The 17,981-nt window shown below is 39.8% G+C and overlaps 1 protein-coding gene across 2 annotated transcripts in view; it reads left to right on the forward strand.

The window, feature by feature from the left end:
* LOC142205649 (clustered mitochondria protein homolog) overlaps positions 1 to 14,808 on the forward strand; it is a 35,257-nt gene extending 20,449 nt beyond the window's left edge. The window contains exons 16-26 of one of the 2 annotated variants that reach the window (XM_075276545.1): positions 1,111 to 1,355; positions 2,162 to 2,246; positions 3,140 to 3,293; positions 4,482 to 4,621; positions 5,173 to 5,253; positions 5,379 to 5,504; positions 6,160 to 6,281; positions 8,087 to 8,180; positions 10,722 to 10,856; positions 11,220 to 11,293; positions 11,393 to 14,808. In XM_075276545.1, coding sequence (XP_075132646.1) covers positions 1,111 to 1,355; positions 2,162 to 2,246; positions 3,140 to 3,293; positions 4,482 to 4,621; positions 5,173 to 5,253; positions 5,379 to 5,504; positions 6,160 to 6,281; positions 8,087 to 8,180; positions 10,722 to 10,856; positions 11,220 to 11,293; positions 11,393 to 11,978 — 1,842 coding nt within the window. In that variant the 3' untranslated portion in view covers positions 11,979 to 14,808. Of the gene's footprint in view, positions 1 to 1,110; positions 1,356 to 2,161; positions 2,247 to 3,139; positions 3,294 to 4,481; positions 4,622 to 5,172; positions 5,254 to 5,378; positions 5,505 to 6,159; positions 6,282 to 8,086; positions 8,181 to 10,721; positions 10,857 to 11,219; positions 11,294 to 11,392 lie in introns of those variants that run through there. The other variant, XR_012716640.1, reaches the window with a different exon arrangement.
* Positions 14,809 to 17,981: the final 3,173 nt, after the last annotated feature.

Consider the following 17,981-nt stretch of genomic DNA (forward strand, 5'->3'; position numbering starts at 1 on the left):
AGACACATGAAACAAACAATAACTTACCCCTTTGACAATAGTCCCTGAGATTAGGGTTCAGATGTCATATTTTAAAAGGACTTCTATTAGGTAGTTAAAGTTGGTGTAATCCTCTATTATTTTAAGATAATTATTGCCTTAATGTAATTGTCACTTTGTTATTGAATGTAGTTTAATCAAATGTATTATTCTTTAAGGTTGGAGTTATATAGAACCTCTTAAACTGGGTTCACACAGGGGTATTTTGGACCGGATTCTGAGGCGGAGGCCACCTCAGAATCCAGTCCAAAAAACGGCTAGCCATGACTGGATGCCGGAGCAGTGCATACAGTGCACTGGCAACCAGTCGTGGCATTCTGCTCTGGATTAGGCCCAAATGAATGGGCCTAGTCGGGAGGGAGTGTGACGCCGTGGACATCCGCAGCTGAATCAGCCATGGAATATGCCTAAAGAAAGGGCATCGCTTGCGGATTAATGAACTTATTGAATTCAGAGAGGCGTTTTTTTGTAGCTGGATTCTGACGTGGATTCCGCGTCAAAATCCTGGCCAAAAACCCCTGTGTGAAGCCAGCCTTACTATGGGTAGCCCCGCAATAACAGGACGATGGAGCAAATTTACTAATACCATAAATTTTAGGCAGTGAAACCCTAGACTAGACAGTTTTAAAATGACTGATGTTTGATAATAAATCTGGCACATTGTTATACTGCATTATATAAGGTTTACACCATTGAGGTGGCTTAATGTTTGGTGCACAGTGTCACATATTAAGCCCCGCCCACTTGTCAACAAGGTACAGGAAGTCTTGTACAACACTGTTTGGGAAAATTCTCCACAATTCTGATGCATTTTCAATAGTAAATCTGCCCCATCATGCTCTTGCCTTGGTTTGTCCCATTTTGGGGTAGGATAACTGGCACTGGGTGCAGCACACTGACAGAGGACTTATAAGAAGCAGTTACACTACCAATACTGCAGATGAAAATGAACTTGTCTGTAGATGCAGTTGAACTGGAAATATAATCTGATGAATCATATCATTTAGGGGTATAGAGATTTGTATATGTGGTAGTGAAATGTATAACGTCTCATCCATATGTTTATATCAGGGAATAGAGATGTCGGCTTTGTCAGCTGCCGTCAGCCACTTTCTGAACTGCTTCGTGAGTTCTTACCCAAACCCTGTGGCACATCTGCCTCCCGATGAGCTGCTCTCACGCAAACGCAAGAACAAGAAGAAGATGCGTTCGCTTGAAAACGGAGACAGCACAGCCTGGGCCATTATGACACCGACTGATCTCTGGAAGCAAATCCAGCAGAACGCAAAAGAGAGCTTCGACTTTACACTTTCATGGTAGGATCCTGATTGTTCCCAAGCACTGAATACATAAGGGGCGCTTAACCTAAATTTCTCCATACACTAAAAATACCTGTTGGCCGCACACTTGTTCAACCATCAGCTGTCTCTACCCCTATAAACAGACACTGAATTCTGGCAACAACTCCAACACTTATTTCTCTCTACATCTGCTGTCTGGTAAGCCCTATATGCATTAGATGGGCAGCCAATCCCAAGGTAGACTAACATTTACATCATGTGTCTGGGCACCTACAGTTTAGGAGATATGTCTGATAAAAAAGTGATCATGGGACACTTTGTGTCAGCAATTTTATTGAAGATATTCTTATATTCTCCCAAGCTTGAAATGGCTGATAACAGATAACAACAGATTGCATTTACTTGCACATCTGCTTAATGGATTATAAATTTAGTTTCCCTGTAAACTATTCCTGTTAAGTTTTTTTAACCAGTTGTCTTTTATAAAAAAAATAGTCAATGCCTTTAAGCAAACCATAGACACATTACATTATTGTAGGAATCTGATCTGTACAGAATCTGGACGGCAGATACCTAAAAACTGGCCTTTGGAGGAAACAATCTCGGACAGAATTAATTTTTGCTGTCTGATTATTTTATTATCCAAGGTGATAAGTCTGGCAGTGCGTTATAGCCCCATTGAAATACAATACAGCTGAGAGGACCAGGTATCTTTATGCAGCACTTGGGGCTTTTTGGCCGAAGTGTCTTTCATTGATACACTGCTGATAAACTCTATCACTGACCTAAATAAGTCTGATGATCTATTTACTGTATTTCAGCGATTCTGTAGAGCAGTTGGTTGAAAGGTTTACCCTACAGAAAGTGACGCTCCTCCGGGAGTTCTGTATAAAGACTGGAGTTCAGGTAAATGTCTCAACATGTATATGGAATGTATATATCTCAACGTGTATATATCTGCAGGGCTCAAGCTGCCTATAGCACACATGTGTAATGTAAGCTATTCATACAAGGCAAGTACTTTGCAAGCCGTGATTGTTATTGAGTAAAGAAAATCATTCCTTCTTTATGCTATTTATATTCTTTAGTATTTCCAATGAGTTCTCCCTAGAGATAATCTGAGTATACACGGCAAACAGGCTCTACCACCAGTAGAGAGGATTTTTTTTTAATTTTCTGATGTAGATTGTGAGCCTCATATAGGGCTCACAATGTACATTTTTCCTATCAGTATGTCTTTGGAGTATGGGAGAAAATCCATGCAAACACAGGGAGAACATACAAACTCCTTGCAGATGTTGTTCCTGGCAGGACTCCAGCGCTGAAGTGCTAACCACCGAGCCACCGTGTTGCCCCAGTAGCGAGGATCATTTGATCCTCTGACAAGCACCAGTAGCTCCGTTTCTTTGTGTTCCATCCCCTATCTCTGCCTGACCATTTCCAGATGTTTAGCTATAGGAAATTTGGTGTCACAGCCCCAGCGGCCCCATAGAAGTGCATGGAGTGCCGGCCACACCAATGCAATGCCACTCCAGGCACAAGGGGTCCTTCGTCCCCCATTCTCCTGGAGGACCCGGTGGTCATGCACCCAGTGACTGGACAAAACGTTTTATTCAATTTTCAACTAATTCTTGGTGAGATTTGTTCTTGTCAGTGACTGTTATACACCAATAACTGCAACTGTAATTTAGGATCTAGATGTTACAGGGGGTGGTCGTATATATGTATTCAAGAATCATTGGAGAGGCTTTGATAAGTCAAGGAAATTCTACATTACAAACATGCTTTTGTTTCTTTAGGTTCTGCTCAGGGAATACAACTTTGAAAGTCGTCACAAGCCAGCTTTAACAGAGGAAGACATCCTGAATATGTTTCCAGTAGTCAAACACGTCAGCATTAAGGCAAAGGAGGCACATGAGCTATTCGCTAAAGCACAGATCAGCATACAGCAAGGTAAAGACTTTCTAAATTCTGGGGTTTTATGAGCATCAGAAATTGTTGTCAAACTTTATATAGGTCTTTATAGTCATATTTGAAGGGCTCCTGTAAATGGGACAAATCGGACCCTGCTTATTGACAGCGGTGTACAGTATATATCCATTATGGTCTCTTAGTACTGTTTTCAACAAAAACTCCCAATATGTCAGATTATTCAACAGTATGCTAAAGATGGTTTCCAGACTAGAGCTTGAGCATCACAAATAGTGTAAAGAAAAACTATTAGCTGCTTTCTTCTAGTTTCTAACTATAGTCCAGAGCAATGAGAAACATTTTGTGAAATGTAAGTTACCATTGAAGCCTTGGAAATGCAAGCCATCCAATCACATAGTCTTTTCTGACTGAATAAATACAGAGTCATTACCTATGTCCTCAGGATAGAAGCCCATTGTTAATGTCATTATTGGATGAAAGACTTGTTTTACCTATTTGTCCTCAATAGGTTATGTATTGCACAAGTGGTTAATTTCTAAACCACAATATCAATTCTGTTCTTCCTATAGTTAATACCATTTGTTACTTGACATGGGTCTTCCCTATCCCCCAAGTGTTCCATTATCAAAATCTTTAATTGTTGAGGTCTGCATAAAAATCTTTCATTTTGCGGAAATGCAATATTTGTTGTCTTGACTCAATAGCACTGGGTGACTACTAAGTATGGTAAATATTCACACATGTTCCTCTGAGCAGCATTTATAGCCTTTGTAGCGATATACTTACTGGATTAAGTCAATGATCAGCACAGAATGTAGGAGTAAAAATTACTTTGTCTTAACAGTGACCAAAATAGCCCTAATGTTCCTGGAAGACCTAACTTGGAAGACCCAACAGTTAGAAATAATTTGGGCTGGTATTGGGAGATAAGCTTTTTCAGATATAAAGCGCAATTTAATGTTATTGGTGTGTTTTCAGGTGTTGAGACACACAATCACAAAAACAAAGAGCAGATAAACTCACTTGATTCTCTTCTCCTTCTCCTTGGAGAGGCAGGGTTAGATGAAGACAAGCTCATAGAAACCTCTTTGTTTCAGTAATTGGTGGTAACTGCACACCCGAATCCCCACTGAACAAAACTTCTTATTACCTTTCCTAAATGTATATACAGAATTAAACTTCAGTAACATTACCTATCATGTTTTGCAGGAGCCCTTAAAGAAGGAGTTGTTTTGTTGAATGAAGCGTTGGTCCAGTTCAATAGTGTATATGGTGCCATACATCCAGACATTGCCACATGCCTACGATTGCTTGCTAGGGTGAAGTTCATTTTGGGAGATGTAGCAGAGGTGAGAGCTTTTACTGATACTACCCTCTGCTTTTGTCATGATCCAGAAACACACCATGAACGTCCAAAAACGACCCAAGTTCTAATTCTTACCACTAAGGCTGACCGTGCCATTAAAAGGAATAGAACGTTAATGCTCCTACATATTACAGAGCATGCATTGTATATAGGGTATAAGGTCTATATTGCTCTTGCGAAGGTTGAGATAACAACTGCATTGTTTACTCCATTCTGCTGTAGGAAAAGAATGGATAAACAATAAAGATTGCTCTATTCTATGATGGACACCAGGGACCCCATTCACTATAATGGGGCCTGTCAGGTATCATTTGTTTTCTCCGTAAGATCGCTTGACGAAAAAGTTGGACAAGCCTCTTTGCGATTTTAGACAGACTCTGCACCAAGCCTCTGATGCAGATGTGAACATACCCTTAACCTTCAATATTAATCAACCTGTATAAAGCAGTTTGATATATTTCATCTATGATATAAGAATGTAGCATGGTAGAAATGATGAAGATATACACTGAATAAATGTCATTCTATTAACAGGCTCTGGATAACCAACAAAAAGCAGTAATAATGGCAGAGAGGACATTGGGATATGACAGCAGCACTGCAGTTCAGGACTATGTAAGTTCACTTTTATACCTTTAATGTCCAACTCATCTTCTGCCTTTTGAGTATAAGCCTATAAAATCATCACATGCCACCGTTGTGCATGCGGTACACTTAGTTGTTGTGCTTTTTTCCTACAGGTTCTCCTCTCACATTTCTGCTTTGCCAGTGGACAATTACCAGTAGCTTTGAAATTGCTGTACCGTGCCCGATACTTAATGCTGGTGATAGCAGGTGAAGATCATCCTACCATGGCTACACTGGATGTGAGTATACTGGGTATATTAGATGTGATTCTTCATATAAGGCACACTTATTACAATGCCTGAAAGCTGAGAATTATCAACATGAATGTGCTGTCACATAATAAGCTTCTGCTTCATAACATCCATTCCCATTATTGGTGTGTACTATTCATAGCCTACTTCTCCACCTAAAAGCTTCCAGATTGTAAGGTTTTCATGTAATGTATTCTTCTGGCAGACCTTGATAATAGCATAGGACTGTGACAGTAATTTTCTTGATAAAGTGTCTTCCTAGTAATATAGAAATTATGAACTTAGATAGGAGCAATGGTTTCTGTCTGTGTTATTTCTTTATGTATGCTGTGTTTCTGCATCCAAGGCTCAAAAGACTTCTCCATTGCAGATACTGTTATATTTCACAGAAAAAAATACTGCATGCTGCACTAACACAATAAAGCACCATTATAGGATCTGATGGAGCCGATTATAAGTCAAAGGGGTCTGTCAGGTTCTATTGGAGCCCTTGGGGTGAGAGATTGATCATTGCATTGTGGTTTCCAAGTCCAACAAACATCATGATTCAGGAGTCACCAGAGATCTGGCATTATAAATTTAAGGAAGCTTCTTACAATACTGTCTTAACTCAGACTTCTTCATTGTTTTGTCTCCCTGGCAGAGTAATATCGGCGTGGTTCTACAAGCTGTGCTTGAATGTGACTTGTCCCTACGTTTCCTTGAGAAAGCTTTGCAAGTCAATGAAAAATATTTTGGACAGAAATCCCTCGATGTTGCTTTAAGGTATTATAATATACATATATGTTTGACAAACGTTTGCTGTAACTCATCAGGAAGCCTGTGTGACATATATACAGCTATACAGTATACAACTCCTCCTGTCTGGAGGAGTAGTATGCTTTTGTAATATTATCTCTTGGAATTCAGGGCGTTGCAGCCATATATAAGAATTCAGACAGTGGTGATGAAAGCACACGGCCTCATGTGGGAATATTGGGTTTTGCAAAGGTTATGGAGCAACAGCTGACGCAACACTAATAGCCTTGATAGCAAAAGGCTTTGTACTGCTTGTGTTGGCACAGAACAGCTGCCCAGATCAGTGACCTTGTGAAGGTCATACTACAGCTGGATGTTACCATAGGGCTTTAGCAAAACATTTTACTTTTTTGCTTGCTTTTGGATATTTCTTTGAGTGTTCAGTGTGTATGCGTAAAATATATGTGTATGTACATATATTTTTTTTTACATTTTACATAAATTTATTTGTAAAATACTGAAGTCTTGAAGTATTGTGTAAGTGGTTAAAAGGAATAGGGGCTAACCTGCAATACTAGACTCAATGCAGAGAAAAAAAAAAGTTGTGCTATTATTTTTTTAATTTGACTCCTTAACCACTTCAGTACTGGGCCAATTTGTGGTCCAGGACCAGACACATTTTAGGATGCATTCACACTGAGTATACGCTAAGCTCTTTCTGAGCGTAAAACACATTCAGAATGAGCGCGTACAAAGCAGATCCCATTCATTTCTATGGGAGCCGGCATATGTGCGCACCCCAGTGAAATGAATGGGCTGCTTTTTTCCCTATTCCTTTCAATGTGATACAGTATCTGATAATGTGTAAGGTAAAGCAAAGTACTTACAAATTAGACCCACCCTGATGCATATACAATCTGAGGCCCCACATTGTGCAAAAGCAGCTATTTTTTTTGTTGCAGAATTTGCTACGTCCTTTTAGTCAAAACCAGGAGTTTTATATAAAGTTTATATATATAAACTTATATAAGTTTAAATATAGCACACAATTTTTATAGGGCCTAACTGAGCTTATAAGATAAAGGTTTACAGTGGACAGCCTCACCTAAATAGGACAATAAGGCCTCCATCACACACTTTTTTTTTTCAACACTTGTATAAAAAAACAAACAAGCCACAAGCAAGATTGACACTGACCATACTGGTGAGTAAAACTGTGAAAATACAAGAAAAATCACATGGCGTCTATGACAATCTATTTCAAAATTCTGTGGGTGTGGTCTTCTGGTCACATATAGCTGAATGGGACTTTACCCTAAAGTTCACACGGAGTTTTTTGGTCAGGAATTTGGTTAGGAAACTGACTCAAATTCCTCCTCCAAAAAACGCCTCACCATATAGTCCTATGGGGAGGCGTTTTAGGAGGAGGAATTTGAGTCAGTTTCCTGACCAATTTCCTGTCCAAAAATCTCCGTGGCCCCACATTGTGAAAAGGCAGCATTTTGGCCACAGTGGAAACGCAGCAGCAAAAAATTCTGCATTTCACAGCACCTGCAAAGTGGATAGGATTCAAGCTAACCCCATCCACAAATTGCAGAAAAAAATCTGCAGCGGAAAAACTGCGTTTTCAAAAACACGTGTCAAACACGTGTCAAATATACCTGTCAAATATACCTACAAAAATGCCAGTGTTTTCTGTATAGGTAGAGTAAGAGAAGAAAGTCTGCAGAGGAAAACTGCAAATTTTCTATTACTGGACATGAACATGCACTTGTTCTGTGTAACTGAAGCAGAGGCCTTCGTAATAATTTCCTCTTCTTCCTTTATTCCAGCCATCACTTAATTGCTCTTGCATATACAAGCAAAGTAGAATTCAGATCAGCAATGCAGCATGAAAAAGAAACATTTACTATATACAAAGCTTTGGTAAGTTTTTCTCATCTGGGTACAATAATTTATTTACTATAGATGTACTACAATGAAGAAAAATGGAAGGCCCCACAGCTTAGATTCTCATAGCAAAGCATCTGAATACTTATGCCCATCTTGGTTTTTCCTTCTTAAGGGTAAGTTCACATGTGAGTTTTTTTGGACCATAATATGATGCGGAGGCCGCTTCAGATTCTGGTCCAAAAAATGTCTAAGCCACAACTGGATGCTGGTGCAGTGCAGTGGCATCCAGTTGCGGCATTCCGCTCCGGATTAGGCCCAAATAAATGGGCCTAGTCGGGAGGGTGCTGCCGCAAGGTGGATGTCCGGGGCTGAATCAGCCCTGGAATCCGCCTGAAGAAAGGACAGGTTGTTTCTTTTCCGCGAGCGGGAAAAAACTGCTTGTGGAAAAGGGAAATGAACGTCTCTCATTGATTTTAATGGGAGGCAGTTGTTTGAGCCGGATTCTGACTCGAATTCCATGTCAAAATCCGGCCCAAAAACCCCCGTGTGAACCTGGCCTTATAGGTTTGCCAAAGTTTTATAGTTCTGTTTTCACATTCTCATTATGGGGTATTGAGTGCAGATTGATGGGGAACAACTTGATATTTTTTTGTTTTTTTGTACAAGGTCTCAACAAAATGTTAAAAAAAAAGTGAATGGGTCTGAAAAGTTCCCAAATGCATTCTAACACTGGCTTTACTATGAAGAAGACTTTATTTTGGTATATATGGAGAATATATATATATTTTTTTATGTAGATTGTGAGCTACACATAGAGCTCACAATGTACATTTTTTTTCCCTATCAGTATGTCTTTTTGGAATATGGGATGGAAAACCATGCAAACACGGGGAGAACATACAAACTCCTTGCAGATGGTTTTTTGCCCTTGGCGGGATTTGAACACCAGGACTCCAGCGCTGCAAGGCTGCAGTGCTAACCACTGAGCCACCGTGTGGCCCCCGAAGCATGAGAATATTCCCCATTCCCCATATTCTTACTCTGTCATAAACATAAATGAAGTTGGGATTCATTAGAACCATCCAGATAAAATAACTAAAAAAATATATATAAATAAATAAAAATATGATTTCTATAGCTCTTTGTATAAAATGGAAACTTAAATTGTACGGTGAGTTGGCATTTGGCATGCAAACAGACAACATATGGGTTTTCATTTCTTAAATTAGGTTCAAAGTTCCAGCTAGGTCTGTCGGAAATCTCCGGACCAAAAAGGCCTGCGAGCCTACTTTTTCATGCTATGGTTTAACTTAAAAAAAAACCCACATGCAACAGACACCATTCTACTCAATAGGGTCCCTCCGGGCGCAGCTCATGTCCATCATAGAACGGATCAGATAGTGTCCATTTTAAAATTCTTTTGGTACCCCAATTGATCAGAAGAACGGAAAGACATCTGCAGGTGTGAACTTTAGGCTGCACAGTGCTCCACATCTGTCCACTGATGCTAACTATTCATTTATTATACGGTTCTCAATAGAGTATTGATTGTTGTGCGGGAAACGCATTGGAAGCTGCTGTTAAGTTAACAATATAACATTCACATAAACCACTTGATCATGTCATGTTGCTCACATCATATGAATAGATCATTGTGAAATAAGATTGATCAATATTGACACTTACATCAGGACGGCATAATGTGGAAATACAGCATGCAGATACACAGGTAGGAAGGGAGTTTTCAAGCAATTCATATTGTGAAAGGGGAGGCAGATGTCAACATTTGTCTTAATATCACAATGTAACATGGGAAGAATATGCAAATCTGACTTCCATGATGTAGGATGCCAGTGCCTCCAGTATGCACACCAATAGAGGGCGCTGACTGAGAATGTGCAAGTCTATCTTCCATGATGTAATTAGGAAGACAGAGTCTCAGTCAAGCAAACCTATAGAGGGCGCTCCCTTTAACATCATGCCGACCTTCTCAGAGGCCTTTGTTTGCAATGATGATGGGATTTTACCAGATACAGTCTCTCAGCCAAGGACAGCTGTTTCGATGTACTTGCATCTCATCAGCTTGGCGCAGAGACTCAACTTTATCACAATGTAAACATTTAGCTCCAGTTACAGGAGGAATGCAGCCTTCTAAACTGAACTACGGAGCTGATCTGCAGCTTTTACACTTCCTGGCCCCCGATGGATCACTCAGAGAGGTTCCGCTTCATGGGGGCTCCCATAACTGGGTGGTGGGTAATAAACCCACCCTTGTCTTCTCTATGGGAGATCTTGATTCTGCAGCTTCCTGATTTCATGCACCTGCTTAACACTACAAGGACATAAGTTAAAGAGTACTTATAGTTAAAAGATAACATACAATAAGTCCGTCAGTACCCCGTCCAGTGCAGAATACATCAGATTTATCACAACTTGTCTAGTCAGACCTGCCTGGATTATTTATGACTTAACTCCATGAACATCTCAGTTAGCATGAATATAACTTAAATACCACCCTGAAGTAAATTCACACACAAGACATGTATTCATGCTTTCTTATGTCATTGATTCTAGCTTGGAGATTGCCACGAACGGACTAGAGAGAGTTCTGCCTTCCTGAAACATGTTACACAACAAGCCGTCAACCTCCAGCGGACCATGAATGAGATCTACAAAAATGGATCTATTTCTACCTTACCTCATGTCCAGGTAACCAGGGGTACTGTGCATGAGGAGATTTAGAAATGTATAATTTCTAAGTATTAATTTCTATATATAGGTCTGAGGATGATTCTTATAACAGACATTTTACATGATATAGAAATTTTGGACCATGCACTTGGGTGCTACCCCATATAGAATATACATAATAATATAGTATTGAGAAGGAAGTAAAAACTTTCCTGAATACTTGTATAGGTCTGGGTCATTTCACTTTTCTACGCTATAGATTTACATCACTTTAGCTCACTTTAGGCCATATGGACCTTTTATTTAGTGACACTTTTAATTTTCTTCTTTAGTAGTATAGTATTTATTTTCACTGGATTAAAACATACCTTATATTCACAGACTGTTCCTCCAGGGATTGACACCCTATTGCAGCAGCTGAACCTCTTAAATGGCATTTTACGGATCAATGTTGGGTAAGAGATAGTTGGCCACTGATTTACTTTGTAATGTACTATAAATTCTAAATTATACATTGGAAACATTAACACAAATTATTTCACTTAACTTTGCAGCATCAGCGAAGGAAAACATACCCAAAATCTAAATTTAACAGATATTGGTGAAGAGCAATTAGAAGAAGAAGGAGGATTCATTTGTGAGGAACAAAACGCAAGTACTGAGAAGACGAAGGATGTTATCAAAGCTGAAGCTCAAAAAGAAGGAGCTGAAGACCAACCTAGGGATGCCACTGCAGAAAAAGATGAAGCTGAAGACCAGGCCAAAGATGCCAGTACAGAAAAAGATGAAACTGAAGACCTTGCCAAAGATGTCACTACAGAAAAAGATGAAACTGAAGACCTTGCCAAAGATGTCACTACAGAAAAAGATGAAAAAGGAGACCTTGTCAAAGATGTCACTACAGAAAAAGATGAAGGTGCAAACCAAATGAAAGATGCCAGTGAAAAGAAAGATGAAGTTGAAGAGAAAAACAAAGATGGTATGGCAAAGAAAGATGGGGCTGATAATCAAACTAAGGATGAAGCTGAAGAAACAAAGGATCAAGATAATGAAGCAACTAATAATAGTGATGTCCAAAATGGGGTTAAGGAACAGACTGATATCAAAGAAGACGATAATAAAGTAGATGGAGTAAATTAAGGCCCCAAAGATGGACAGAAAAATGTGGGTGTTGCTGTAACAGAGAAAGAGAAGGCACATAAAAAAATGATGAGAACTTACGGTCTAGAAGACCAACAAAGATGAATATAAAAGGAATTTCCCCAACAGTGGGAAGATCAAGAGACAAATAACTTACCAGCTAGCAATACAATTCTTTTCTCGATTTCTTTTCCAAGAATGGGCTCTGGATTTCTGTGGTAATTATTCAAGGCTGAATATTACCATACTCTTAGACTCTGACTATACTTGTGTATAATGTTTTATATATCTATAGTATGGCTTTTTCACAATGTGAATAATGGTGAGATGGTAATAGAGATTTTTGCTTTACAACACTACATTACTTTTATAAGCATGTACTAGCTCAGATGATCTGTGCATATATCTCAGGGGTGCTCATACTTTTTGCCTTCAATCCAAGTGACGTCTGACCTCTTTTCCTTCAAGGCATATAATGAATTTTTACTAGGCTTCGTAGATCACTGTGGGGTATAAGTCAGGGTGAAAACAGGAAATTCATCTTTTGGTTAGACATCAAGAGCTCTGCCTAATGTTTCATTCATTTCAACAAGATCATTCTGTAGGTTGGCACACAGGCCTGAGCTGACCATGGCAGTGAATTATTGCTGTCATGAGAAGCTCGGGAACTGCCTCAACCAATAATAGGGAGCAGCAATAAGGCAACCTAATACAAAAAGCTGAGTTTTCTTCAGACTACTTTAACCGTACCCAACCAGATGCTTCATGACTTAGCACCTTTTTATCAAGTGCTTCTCCTTTCATGATCCGTAGTAGACATAAAGTAACAGAGCACGCAAAGCTCATAAGCCTATCACGTATTCTTCACTATCAGTAAAGCCTTTATCTATGTTCATAAGCCTAAACAAAGGTTACCATATATTAATATATTTTAATAACTTACGGTAGATACAATAAGTAACAATCATGTAAACCTGTTACAGAAATGATATTCCAACATTAAGCTCACATGTCAAGCAATGAAGGTCAATGCATACCAGCCGCATGAGCGAAGCAGTATGTAGGATCAGTAGTTGTATGTGTACATATGAGTTCTTATATGACTGTGGGCTGCACCCTACTTGTTCTATGTATTTTTGCTAGTCTTACAACAAAATGATAATACTGTGAGCATACATATGCCAAGAATTAAAAGGTGGTCACATCTAGATTATTCCTTTTAGAAAGGTAGCCAGCCTGGTAGCCTGCCTGCATGCTGTGGGTCTGGCTTCTGAAACCCGCATTGGTCGGCTATCATTGATGGAGAAAGTTGTCATCATATATTTCCATAATTTCATATAACATATGGAATAGCTGAGTCTAGGATCTGCTGACTCCGCAGCTTTTCACTGTGGATCATGGAAAGGGGTCCCTTAGAAGGGGTTTGGTATCTTGTGTGTGTTCATACAACATGTTACTCATTTTTGTAATGTAAACTATAAGCTTATGTAGCCCCTAAATAGAGACCTAAGTGAGCACTGATGTCCAGAGATGCAGTGTACTGTCTAAACAAACGTGCCTTTAGTGCTAGCCTATGGCCAAGGTATACATATTATACTTTAATCTATGCAGTTTGTGCACAGACTAGCTATATAGGATAGGTACTGTATAGTAAAATCTACTCATGCAGCATCTCTAGAAACTCTTGACATTCATTCATCCATCCACTAAATACTATCTATTACCTATAGTCAAAACAGTCCAATAGCTGCCAGTTCCTGTGACCATAGAGCAGATAATACACAAACCATCTGTATAGCTATACGTTCTGAAAAGACAAGTGTGAACTAATGCATACCTGCAATATTACCTGCATTACATGAAACAAATCCATCAAAAACTATCACGAATCATACCAGCAACAAAGTCAACAAAAGCAGTAATAATATATGATTCAGTGCAATGTAAAAAAACTGTTTTTTACACCTGTCATAAAAACTGACAATCTATCTTTGTCTGTTTTGACAGACATAGATCCATAGACAATCATAGGTTTTAAAGCAGTTGTGCAACAACCGTATTAAAAATGGCGATCACATGGCCATTATGTATTGTGAATGAGCCCCTGCCACTGACATGGCCGTTTTTCATGGACATTACCTATGTGGATCCTAATGGATCTCATCTGTATATCTGTCTGTATATGAATTTGATATGCCGCACTGTGCCTTTAGATGTTAGGCAGGCTTCTGTATGGTCAAATCATTTTAGTTACACTCTCAGCCAAAACCAGTCTGTGTTTACATGCCACATTACAGGAAAGTGAATAGTAAGAGAACCACTTCACTTCCAGCTGCAGAATCCAACTATAGCCTTTGTAAACTGGATGAAACCTTTCCATCTGTAGTACAATTACACACTTCCAGGAGATTTCTATGAAAACTTTGTGCAGATATCACAAGAAGATTATACCTTGAGTAGGCTACAAGTATACTTAAGGTTTGTCACCCTCATCTCCTCACCGGAACTAATTCAAGAGTATATACTAGTATAAGACTGATGTTCATAGGGAAAGTGAAATACACAAGTACTATACGTTATTAACCTTCTATTACAAGTTTGCATCTCTATGGTAAGCTGTGTGACTGCTTTGCAGATAAATACCTCTCCCCCTTAGTCATTTCATCAATTGGTACTGCCAAAGCTCAGAGGGTCTTTGGCCCCTGATCTCGATGACGGTTACATTGAAAGTTTACATTTGGTGACCTGTCAATCAGTTGCCTTTTGACACCGTCATTACAGGAACGAAGAGGCTCAACTGATAGAAGAGATACATTTAACTATGCAAGTAAGGGGGCGTTCACACTACCGTCGGTGTCCGACAGGTAGTGTCCGCTCCTAGTGTCCGCTCAAAATCTGTCACGGACATTAGGAGCGGACACTAGCTGTGTCCGTGACACCGGTCATTCACTTGAATGGGCATCGGGTGCGTTCTTTTGCACTCCGTGCCCGTCCTTCCCTGTCCGCAAGAGAAGATGTCCGACTTCTCAAGCGGACAGAAAAACCCTGCATGCAGGGTTCCTCTGTCCGCTTGAGAAGTCGGACATCTTCTCTTGCGGACAGGGAAGGACTGGCACGGAGTGCAAAAGAACGCACCCAATGCCCATTGAAATTAATGACAGGTGTCACGGACACAGCTAGTGTTCGCTCCTAATGTCCGTGACAGATTTTGAGCGGACACTAGGAGCGGACACTACCTGTCGGACACCAACGGTAGTGTGAACGCTCCCTTACTATTGTCTGCTTTCATGTTTTCTATTGTTATTTTTACTTCTTTTCTAATAAGATGAAATATTTTTGCTGTCTAAAGACTTTACAACATGCCTTTTAATAAACCTGACAGTTTTGACTTTTATTCATTGACTTTTTACTCATGTGAATCTAAACATTTAATGCAACATAAGTTTTGGTCAGTGCTGTGATATACCAAACATCATTAGATTATACATTGTAGGCAGTGGAAATTTTTCTAAATAATAATTCACAACTAGGGTTGAGCGATCGGGATCAGTAAAGATCGGATTCTGATGGGCGATCGAGTAAATATCACGATCGGAATTCCGATCCCAATCTTTTCCAGCGGGATCGAGGTCAGAGGTTATCTCAAGATCGGCTCAACCCTAAAAGTGACTTTTCCCATAGAGAAGCATTGACTAAGGTTGAGCGATCGGAAAAGATTGGATTCCAATCAGCGATCGAACAGATTTCATAATCAGGATCGGCTGGAAAACAGAAATCAGATTTTAAAATCGATCCTGAAATCTCAAGAACCTATTTACAACCAAGTCAAAACCTGTTATTTTTAGTTTTTTTCCTCTTTTAATCAGTGTGTCCCTATTGCCCATAGTTACTTTGTCCCACTTCCTTCACTGGAGAAAACCCAAGGATTTTTGGATTTTTTTAAAAACCATCACCTCAACAATAATTGATGAAAATGATCTGCAAATATTAAATCTATATTATTGTAAATAATATAGATGCAAATGATTTTTTTTTTGTGATTTGATTATTCAGCATTAGAGTTGGTGTAATGCAACTTAACGGTTTCACTGAACTTGTTTAGGTTACTCCTGGAGGCATTGTGGAAAAAATCCGTATTGTCACCCTTAACCCACTATGGGATTTGTTCTTCACTGCAGGGAACCACCAAGTCACTACTGCAGGAGTAGTCCCATTTCAGTAACTGCTGAGCCAGATGGGTTGAGAAGTACAGGTGCACGTTGCGTTTATTGGCTACTATTGTTGGAGCTCAACAAGGCTCATTGCTTATAACATACCTACAGGGGGACTGATGGTTCCCTGGTCACAGAGAATCCGTGATATTCCTCACACATTAAAAGACTTCTATGCTGGGGTGTAAATCTCCCAGGTGCACACAAACAAGGAGGAATGAGTTGTCTCTCTCGAAGACCTTCTCGTGCCTAGACCATCTGATAAGGCCCTGCTTACTCTGTGGGTGCTATTATTAGCCTGCTAGTAATGAAAAGGCCCCTGGGGTGAATGGACTCCCTAGCGAACTCTTTAAGTTATGTGGTGAGCTTATGCTTGTCTATGTTTCAAGCAGCACTGGATGAGGGAAGTCTACCCGTCTCTATGAGGGAAGCAATCATAGTGTTTTTACTTAAACCAGGCCAGGACCCCGTCAGTCCAGTCTCTTATTGTATAATCGTTTTGCTCTCTTTCCATGTTAATCTACTGACCAAGGTTTTGACCAACAGACTCATTTGGGTTATTCATGAAGGACCAAACAGGCTTTATGCCCAACAAATCTCCGGTTGTCAACCTGAGGCGCCTCTTCATGAATCTTCAGCTTGTGGATGACAGCTCTGGAACCAGGGCAATCCTCTTCTTCGACGTTACTAAGGCTTTTGAGAGCATTGCGTGGAATTTTTTATGGGCCAATTTGCATAGGAAGGTGTTTGGCCCTAAATTTCACCTACTGTATGTCCAACTATTGTATTCTTCCGTCTGCATATATATGGGTGAATTGCCTGTTGTCTAGAATCTTTGCATTGTCTCCCCTCCTCTTCGCGCTGGCCATTAAACCATAATCCTGCGGAATTAGGATATCATTGATGATTCAAGAATGGCAGTGCAATATCATGGAAGACTGTATCTCTCTTTACACTGATAATGATACTGTATGAGGGAGATGTTGGGTCTTTATTACCAGTGAGGTCTCTTATTACTGAGATTTGCCGATGGTTCAGCCTCCTCATTGATTGGGATAAGTCGATACTGTTACCAGTAGATCCACTTCCTGCCTCGCTACCCAAGATACATATCCAGGTGGTGGGTAATATTTGGGAGTGTCAGTGCCTGATGGACTACTGGATTATGTGGTGCTAAACCTTGATCTCCTGGTGCATTGTCGCCCAAAAGTTAATACATTGTGTAAACCTCCTATGTCCATAGTGGGCCCGGGTAATCTTATTAAAAATTATTTTAATGCCTCAGGCTCTATACTTGTTGAACAATTCTCCAATGTGGATTCTCATGACATATTTACATAGAATACATACCATTTTTAGGGAACTCTTGTAGAAAAAAAACAACATATTAGAATCAAATGGGGTGAAATTACTTCTGTGGGGGTGACCGGGAGGTTGGTGTCACAGGGCTCGAATGGGCAACATCCTGTGCGGTTGCTGGAGGCAGGAGTGAATCAGGTAGATGGGAGGACTCTACCTACCCTGATGCTACAGTTTAAAGTGTGGGACAGAGGTAAGAATTTATTAGGAGTGACCGGATAGAAGAAAGACATGCACATCTGATGCAATGCGCAGCTGCTAAAATTCAAGAAGTTATTATATTCAAGAAATTATTAAATTCAGAAAGAAAGTATATTAAATTCAAGAAATTATTATAATTACCGTATTTTTCGGACTATAAGACGCACTTTTTTTCCCCCAAATTTGGGGGGAAAAGAAGGGTGCGTCTTATAGGCCGAATGTGGCGCCTGGC

The sequence above is a fragment of the Leptodactylus fuscus genome, chromosome 1, assembly GCF_031893055.1.
Source record: "Leptodactylus fuscus isolate aLepFus1 chromosome 1, aLepFus1.hap2, whole genome shotgun sequence".
NCBI lineage: Eukaryota > Metazoa > Chordata > Amphibia > Anura > Leptodactylidae > Leptodactylus > Leptodactylus fuscus.